Below are 9,340 nucleotides of genomic sequence, written 5' to 3'. Positions count from 1 at the left end.
TCCGCTTAAACTAAGAAATTATAGATCAGGTGAGATACTAATATTTCTTTTTCGCTATAAAATGGAAGAGGGATTCATCAATATGGTGCCACAATCACACCAATTTCACTAATTAAGGTAAGGTCAACCAAATTAATAACACATTATAGAAAGATGAGATATTTATATATCAAAGTTCATTTTTAAAGGACAGCATTCTAAATTCTGACCAGATGTTTTAATGTTAGAAGGTTTGACCGGGTGACGGTGGGAAAGCGTTAAAGTTAACGGCCCAGCAAACGGCAGAGAGATGGTAGCCGTCAGACAGCATTTCTGTGTCAGGTGGACCGTAGGACGGAAAGGGGCGCGGCACGCGGACGTTGGGCATGCGGAGGGTTTTCACTTCACTTGTGTTTTCGTATTTTACTTGTCATCTGGAAAGACGGGAAAAGGAGGGGGAAGTGTTCGTCTTCCTTGCAGGATGTTCGGGCAGGTGCCATCACAGACAGAGAAGGAGCGCACGTCGCCATAATAGCCATAGCTAGGGCGAACAAGAAAGGCCTGCCAGAAAGGAGGAGGAAAGATTTGCCTCTGCTCGCAGCTACAAAGGACAAGGAGTAAAAGAAGAAACCTCTTCTCTAAAAAGGAGGAAAAAAAAAAGCTCTGCCCCGCCATAGCCTGAAAGAAGAGGACAGAGGAGGAGGAAAGGAAAGTTCTGCCTCTGCCATAGCCAGAAAGATCATCGGCTCTATCTTTGGGCCAGGTTAGCCTCTTCTTGAGGTCATTAAAAAAAATTCTTTTATCAATTCATTTGTGTTGTCAAATAGGCCTAGAAGTCTATGATCCATGTCGGCCGTGCTACCTCCTGTACAGCCAGCCCTCGGGCTCCTGCCAAGCGTGATCGGCTTGTGATTAGCCTTTGGCTCTCACGCGGTTCTTACCCTAGCGTTTTCTTCAACATAAATTTTGAGGAGTGTTGGCTGGTGTTAGCGTCTGGATTGACAGAAATAAGTTGTGGTTCTAGTGTTTGTGCTAGTCTCTAGACGGTCTCATTTTGTATGCTTGTGTTGGACATAAATTGTGGCAAGAGTGCTTGTGCTAGTGGTTGTTGACTTGTATGCTAGCTCCTGGTTCCATGTTCCACAGACTTTGGTTTATTGGTTGTGTCTTCCTTATGTTTTGATAAAAACATGAAGACGTTTAGCTACAGGCTCTGGCAAGAAGATGTTTATATTTTACATATTATGTGGTCATATGTGTATGGTTTCTGTGCCACTTGATCATGCTTTCAAAACAAGTCTTAAAAAAAAAAATTTGTGTAAGTATGTGACGCTAGATTAATATTATGCTTTGATGTCTTGTTTGCTTACCTCCTCTATCTATACAGATTATGATTAGTGTATACCACCATCTCCTGTATTACACCCATTTTTTTGTGGTCAAAGAAAGTGTTGTGAGTGGAAAAGTAAATAGATTTTGGTGGAGCACAAGAGATAGGCAAGGGGGCTTGTGGAAATTAAGGTCATGGTCTTATTTTTAATGTACAGGTCCAAAATGAGGCGGGGGTCCGGAGACAGCTGTGAATCTGGTTTTTAAATTGAAAAGGTAGAAAATGGTTTGTTTTGTAGTGTATTATCGCACAAGTTTTTGCAGGCTGGTTTTATTGTGCTTTATGGTCTGTGTATGTTATGTATTCTTGACTCACATTTTGCTATCAAGTTTCTATCAACTATGGTCACCTTGAAAACTTACATATTTTTCTGTTTGCATACATCTTGAATTGCTTTCATTTAGTAGCTCGCTGGTGCAACTAAGACGAACGGAAGGATGTGTGAAGGGCCTGAACAGTCAAACACAGTCTCCTCTGGTGGCTCTTCTCAGGATGGAGAGGTTTCAACTTCTCTTGGAGATTTAAGTTTTGGATTGGCTTCAGACATGGAAGCCATGAATGCAGATGCAATCCTGGCCAGTTCTTTCTTACTAGAACTTGCTTCCAATAATGACTTGGAGGGGTTTCGGCAGGCTGTAGAAGAGGGTAAAACCAAGCTGGATGTGGTCGGGAGCTGGTACTGCAGACAGAATGGGACATCTCAAATGGTAGTGGAGCAAAGGACTCCAATCATGGTTGCAGCTTTGTATGGAAGTGTGGATGTCCTAATGTATATCTTAAAATGCTATTCTTCTTTTGGAGGAGATATAAATCAAAAGTGTGGCAGTGATGGAAGCTCAGCTTTGCATTGTGCGGCTGCTGGTGGTTCGGTGCTTGCAGTATTGACTGTAAATTTGCTGCTTGACAATGGGGCTGATTTGAATGCCCTTGATGCTCAAGGGAGACGGCCTGCTGATGTGATTGCAAAATTTCCTAGGCACACCCATGTGAAGGCAGAGCTGGAAAGACTTTTAAAAGCCGTGAAGCCAATGCGGTCCATGTTCCTAGATGTGCCTGAAGGATTGGATTCTGGAGTCTTTGCGTTCACTGAAGATGGTGAATTTGGGTGTAATGGGGTGGGCTTAGATGCAGCAGGTGATGGGGGAGTTCTACCGATTGTTTTTTCTTCAGCAACTTCTTCATCTGTATCCCCAGGGGGTTGTTGTCAGTCGCCGGTGTTGTCACCGTCCCCTTCCTCATCACCCAAGTCATTTGACACAGCTGCTGTGAAGGTCCTCAGAGAGACCGTTGAAAAGGTTAAAGAGTATCCTGTTGATCCATCTATTCCTGACATCAAGAACAGTATGTACACATCAGATGAGTTTCGTATGTTTTCTTTCAAAGTGCGTCCTTGTTCAAGAGCTTATTCACATGATTGGACAGAGTGCCCATTTGTTCATCCAGGTGAGAATGCTCGCAGGAGAGATCCAAGAAGGTATCATTACAGTTGCGTTCCATGCCCAGATTTTCGGAAGGGTGCTTGCAGTCACGGTGATGCTTGTGAGTATGCACATGGGGTATTTGAGTGCTGGTTGCATCCTGCCCAATATCGAACTCGCCTCTGCAAGGATGGTACAGGATGTGCAAGAAGAGTTTGCTTTTTTGCTCATACAACTGAAGAACTTCGGCCGCTGTATGTCTCAACTGGTTCTGCTCTCCCATCTCCAAGGACTACAGCTTCTCTGGACATGGCTGCTATGAGCCCACCCCTTGCCCCAGGTTCTCCATCATCAGTTCTATTGCTGAGTCCTTTTTCATCATCAAATCCTGCACACCAGCAGGGGTGTCTTGTAACACCTCCAATGTCTCCCTCGGCTCCGTCAGCTAACTCTCTTCCTAGCACTTGGTCTCAATTAAATATGCCTGCCTTACATCTTCCGGGAGTTGGCTTGCACTCAAGTAGGCTGAGGGCTGCGTTAAGTGCCAGGGATATTTCTTTAGAGGACTTGGAAAGGGCACCAGATTTTGGTGGACATTCAATGAGTGAATTTACATCTCTTTCATCTCAAGTTCTTTCTACTCAAGCCAGATTAAATGCTGCTGTTGCAGCTTCTGCATGTGGAACCACTTCTTCTCGAGCAAGTAAATATAGGAGCTTGGGTCTCACAGTTGCACCTACCAATCTTGAGGACTTGTTTGCATCAGATATGATGTCATCTCCAAGGTCAAGGGTGCAAGATTCAGCTCTTTTATCTCCCATTAAATCATCTATGCAGTTGCACAAATCTTCACTCTTACAAACCCAGCTGCAAAGTGAGGTACAGGCCCAAATGCAGTTACAACTGCAGCAGGCACCTTTGGAATCTGAGCTACAAGGCTCTCCTCTTTTGTGTTCTCCAACACAGATGTCACCATTCAGCCTTGGCCACCTGTCTGCCCTTGGAGGGTCAGATGTGGACAAGCAGGGTAGTAGTGGGGATTCTTTATTTCCTTCAGCAGTGGCTGCACGAGCAGCAGCCTTTGTGCAGTGCAACAACAGAAGTCAAAGTTTTCGAGATCTGGGAGCTGGTTTGTCATGGTCTGATTGGGGCTCTCCCACTGGAAAGCCAGAGTGGGGTGTTCATGGAGACGATCTATCCAAGTTCAGAAAATCGGCCTCATTTGGATTTAAAAAAAATGATGAGCCAGATTTGTCGTGGGTTCGAAAGCTTGTGAAGGAAGGGTCACCAGAGACTGATGATGGTGCAACTGTGCTCCCCGGAGATGGTTCTCCCAGTGTACAGAGTGATCCTGCTGATCATTCCATGTTAGGGTCCTGGATTGAGAACATGCACTTGGATCAAATCGTTGCTTGATCAGTTTGGATTGTCATTTGGTGGGTGATGGGGTGGGTCTCCCTCTCTCTCTGAAATTTCTTAGAATAAGTGCTATTAGCCACTTTTTTCAGCATACTATTTTCCAAGGTTGAATACCAAATGGAACCATATCTAACCCAGGGGATAAGAGTTCTTTGCGGGAGGATCTGGAATTGGATTCAGTGCCGCTAAATATCAGTGATTTTTGGGAAGAAAAAATCAATAAGCCTTTTTTTTTTGGACTTTTCAATTACCAGCAGCAGGGACACTAATTTATGGGAATGTGAGTGATCATTCTGCCACAGTTTAGGTATGGGGACAGGTGGTTACTTTGAAACTAAGATTCTAGAATTTCATTAAATGAGCTGAAAATATGTCATCATGGAGGAGTCCTTACCTCTGATAGGAGCAACCTGGTGGGGGGATTCCTGTGGTGGTTGGTTAATTGAAGCAGATTTGCTGCTAAGCAGCAGTGTAACCAGTTTTCAGCTTTACTTTATTAAACCTCAGTCTGCTCATTTTAATTGTATATAGAGGATAGCCAATATGAGTCATAACATTTTTAATAGACATTTCCACTTAACAGCCTGAACATTTATGAACTGGTGGCATTGGAGCAGGCTTTTGGATTAGCTTATATTTTCATTGCAGGGATTGTTGATCTAGAACAGAAAGCAAATTGATTCTGATACCCAAGCACTACTTGGGATGCGGAAGTAGTCTATATCTTTATGTGCGTAAAAGTGATAAGGGCATAGTAGTCATTAACATTTATGTGGATGCCTTGATTGTTGGGGGTGACAATGAAGATGAAGTAGTGCATGTAAAAAGTCTTCTCAAGCAGAAATTTGAAATGAAGGATTTAGGTGAGCTGAGATAGTTTCTTGACATTGAAGTGACTAGGACGGTTGAGGGTATATGGTTGTCACAAGCAATGTGCATTGGATATTTTGTCGAAGTACGGTATGGTTGGTTGTAAGCCTATTTTTATGCCATTAGATCAAAATGGCAAGCTGAGTGTCCATGTATGTGATGTGTTGGAGAATGCAACTATGTATATATACATGACAATCAAGAGGCTAGACATGAGTTACATTGTTGGGTTGGAGAGTCAGTTTATCCAAGCTCGTCGGAAACCAGATTTGGATGCCGTGAGGCGCACATTGCGCTATGTGAAGTCTACACTTGATTATGCGTTGTTTATGAGTAAATGTAGCATTGGAGTTGTATGCTTACGTAGATGTGGATTGGGATTGGTAGTATCTCTGACATGAGATCTACTAGTGGTTCTTGTTTGGGAGTAGTGTTGTGACTTGGAGCAACAAGAAATAGTTTACGGTCTCCTTGTCGAGTACAGAGGTAGAATACAAGGGTGTTGCAATTGCAGCATGTGAGGTAGCAATCTTAGTAGAGCATACAGTTGGCCAAGAATCCAATGTATCATGTGCAGACTAAGCACATTGAGGTTCATTATCATTTCATTAGGGAAAAAGTCTTAGCACTGACAAGCAGAATGCAGACATCATCATCAAGGCATTGGGAGCTGAGAAGCTCTGTCGGTTCCGTTGTGGGAGGTTGGGGAAGTGAAGGTTGTCTCTATGGACAATCTTGAAAGCTTCGGAAACTCCCTTGTGAGGAAGAAGTACAGGTACTATCAACAATAGTTGGAAAATAAATTACATAATACATGTGTACTCAAGGAGAAAGAGCTCCTTCCTTAGATAAGATAATAGCATAGATAAGCATCTATAATAGAGATATATATATAGCTTTGGAATTAGAGGGAGAGATGATTATCACATTCACGAGCATGTACACCATGCTAAATCACTCATAATAACCTCCATCATCACTTGAACACACATAGATTAATCTTCACACATAACCAAGCATACATCAAAACAAGGGTCTCACATGGCCTAACATTACGCGAACAATTAGAGAAGAAACGCTCTTATCATATGTGTATGTACAAAGATGAGGGCTCTAATGGGCATAAACTAAATCCTAATTCTCACTCTCTCTCTTAAAACCCAAGCTCAACCATAGCTCACTATCACATCTTGGCATGATATTAGCATCTTATCAATTTATAAGCAGTAAAAATAATGGGGTGTGGTGTCTTTTGTAAGGTGAATGTAAAAGGAATGTGTGTATGTTCAACATGTGTCAAGTGCTCATTTACTTGCTAAAGAAATGTGCATGGACAAGGTATGGGTGGGAATGGTGTCGCGTAATAAAGTGGAATGGTCTCATATGAATATGGGTCCAAGGCCAATTGACCATGCCCATGGACAACACTTATGATAGTGTGAAATGGGGATCATGTGTTAGTGACCGAGATGTGAAGTTTATGAGTTCGTTTTGGAGGACATTGTTTGATATCATGGGGACTGTTTTGACACCTAGCACTGTATATCATCCCAAAATTGACGGGCAAACTGAGAGGGTAAACAAGTGGGTGGAAACTTAAGGCACTATTGTCATGATATGCAAGGTGTTTAGGATGAGTGGTTGTCGCTTGTAAAGTTTGTTCATAATAGCATACATCATGAGAGCATTGACATGTCACCTTTTGAGGCACTTTATCGGTATAAAGTGAAAATGCCAATGATGGTTCAAAAGCAAGAAGGGGTGAATCCTAATGCAAAAGAGGAGATGGAAAAGTTGGATGCACTCTTGCAACAATGCAAAGCTAATATGAAGTAAGCTCAAGAAAGGATGAGGCATTATGCTAATGCTCATTGGAGGCCATTGGAATTCATGGAGGGTGATTAAGGATTCCCAAGACAAGATATGGTTCTCTCAAGGGCACGACAAATACCAAGCTAGCTTATCGCTACTATGGGCCACACAAGGTGGAGAGGCATGCTGGTGAAGTTGCTTATCAATTGGCACTTCCATCAATCTCAAAGATTTATGATGTGTTCCATGTATCACATCTCAAAGCTTACCTTGGGCCGGAGGTATTTGTGCAAGATGAATTGCCTCGAGTGGATGAGGAGGGAATAATTGAGTATGTGCCGGAAGCAATTTTAGGTACAAGAGAAAAGAGTTCTTTGCAACCGTACAGTAGTGGAGTACTTGATCAAATGGCGAGGGCTACCTAAGAAAGAAGCTTCTTGGCAACCCGCCTCTACATTGGAAGGATTTGAAGGGTTGTTGGATGCATTTTGGAAGTCCAACGAGGGTCATGAATAGTGAATTAACTTGCTGGAAATTGTTGTAAATTCACTGTTGACAACTCTATACCTTTTGGAGGTATATACATGTGATTTTGATATCCCATACATGGTAAAAGCATAAGCTTCAAGATATACATGAGTCCATTGACATATACTCCATCCAGTTGTAATTGTACATATCAATAGTTTCGAGGATAAAACCTTTTGGGTGGGGATGGTTTGTAACAAAGTGAAATGGTCTCATATGAATAATGGGCCTAAGGCCAATTGACATGCCCATGGACATCACTTATGATAGTGTGAAATGGGGGTCATGTATATAGGTCACATACACCATACTTTTGGATACCTTCTGATAATCAAGACTACACAAGCCTTTACTTTCTCTTCATGTTCTAATCCTAGGCTAATCTCTCATGCTTTTCTTAATCCTAGGCTAATGAGACTAAATCTAGATTGCCACTTTCTTTCGTCTCCATTTGTGCAAGTGATGAGTGATGGTTGGGTAAGCATGGTAAAAGAAATAGACAAGATGTGTGGAACTTATGCATGTTTGACAAGTGTCCTCTTTCTAAATTCATTTTCCTTCTCGCTTTTTCTCTTATCTTGGGTTGCGTGCAATGGAAAGTAGCACTTATTAGGTTTCTTTATCTTCTTGGCCCGCGGGAATGGCCCCTTATTTGGAAATCTTCTTGAAATGGGAGGTAATTGTCCTCTCCAATGGCAAGCTTAGATTGCAGTAGACAGCCATCATCACCATGATCATGATACAATGGCTATGACAACCAAAAAGCTCACCACTACCAAGGGCCATGACTATGGCCATGGAGTAAGCCATGGCTCAAGCCCGCCATAACCTGGGTTGCTTGCAATGGAAAGTAGCACTTATTAGGTTTCTTTGTCTTCTTGGCCCGTGGGAATGGCCCCTTATTTGGAAATCTTCTTGAAATGGGGGACAATTGTTCTCTCCAATGGCGAGCTTAGATTGCAGTAGACAGCCATCATCACCATAATCATGATACAATGGCTATGACAACAAAAAAGCTCACCACTACCAAGGGCCATTGTGGACACCTGCTGGTCCCTCCTCTGTCGGTGAGCCATCGTCAGAGTTGGTCGCCAACGGCACCTATTCCTCTCACTACTATTGTGAGGGATGTTGTAGGTGTCCATGGCTGTCTACTGCAATCTAAGCTTGCCATTGGAGAGAACAATTGCCCCCCATTTCAAGAAGATTTCCAAATAAGGGGCCATTCCCACGGGCTAAGAAGACAAAGAAACCTAATAAGTGCTACTTCCCATTGCAGGCAACCCAGGTTATGGCGGGCTTGAGCCATGGCTTACTCCATGGCCATAGTCATGGATGGCCCTTGGCAATTGTTCTCTCCAATGGCAAGCTTAGATTGTAGTAGACAGCCGTGGACACCTGTAACATGGACACTTGCAACATCCCTCACAATAGCAGTGAGGAATAGGTGCTGTTGGCGACCAGCTCTGACGATGGCTCAATCTCCAGCAACCGACAGAGGAGGGACCAGCAGGTGTCCATGTTGCAACGGGTGTCCACGACAGAGACCTTCTCTCCATACTCGTGGACATACAGGACGTTGCTTTTGCATATTTATCGCAGTCTTGTTGCATCCCATTTCTGCATGTGGGATTTTTCTACCCACTTTCTAAGTCACGTGGCAACTGACTATGCACTCCCAATCTCCAACTTTCTTTGTTGCCCTTTGTGCCCAAAAACAAAAGTTCTTTTATAATTTTTGGGCCATAGTTTTTTGCCATGAAGGAAAACCTTTTGAGATCAAACTTTTGGCTCAAACTTTGGCCATAAAAAGCTTCTTTGAAGAAGGTTTAGAGTGGCTGTAGAAACCTAAGAAAAGCATAGCTATGCTATGTATGTAGGGTGCCCAAAAACCCAAACATAAAAAACCCAAAACATGCCCAAA

General features: G+C 42.9%; 1 protein-coding gene across 5 annotated transcripts; it reads left to right on the top strand.

Moving 5' to 3' along the window:
• The first annotated feature begins 355 nt into the window (after nt 1–355).
• Nucleotides 356–4,791, top strand: LOC147629380 (zinc finger CCCH domain-containing protein 30-like). 5 transcript variants are annotated; one of them, XM_086812614.1, is made up of 3 exons: nt 365–742; nt 1,527–1,584; nt 1,774–4,791. In XM_086812614.1, the coding sequence occupies exon 3, from the start codon at nt 1,807–1,809 to the stop codon at nt 4,201–4,203; it is 2,397 nt and encodes a 798-aa protein (XP_086668740.1). In that variant the 5' UTR covers nt 365–742; nt 1,527–1,584; nt 1,774–1,806; the 3' UTR covers nt 4,204–4,791. The 5 variants fall into 5 exon arrangements, with proteins under 5 accessions (XP_086668737.1, XP_086668742.1, XP_086668740.1 ...); XM_086812615.1 differs by having other exon boundaries at nt 374–742; nt 1,777–4,791; XM_086812611.1 differs by lacking the exon at nt 1,527–1,584 and having other exon boundaries at nt 356–742.
• The last annotated feature ends 4,549 nt before the right edge of the window (nt 4,792–9,340 follow it).

Source organism: Cibotium barometz, chromosome 18 (genome assembly GCF_041138505.1).
Source record: "Cibotium barometz isolate CiBa-2024 chromosome 18, ASM4113850v1, whole genome shotgun sequence".
Lineage (NCBI taxonomy): Eukaryota > Viridiplantae > Streptophyta > Polypodiopsida > Cyatheales > Cibotiaceae > Cibotium > Cibotium barometz.
The sequence above is the reverse complement of the archived record's forward strand: the minus strand, read 5'-3'. Positions and strand labels throughout refer to the sequence as shown.

What these genes read in the sequence shown, in the direction of transcription:
- LOC147629380 (XM_086812611.1), top strand. Translation starts at nt 1,807, where the DNA reads ATGTGTGAAGGGCCTGAACAGTCAAACACAGTCTCCTCTGGTGGCTCT.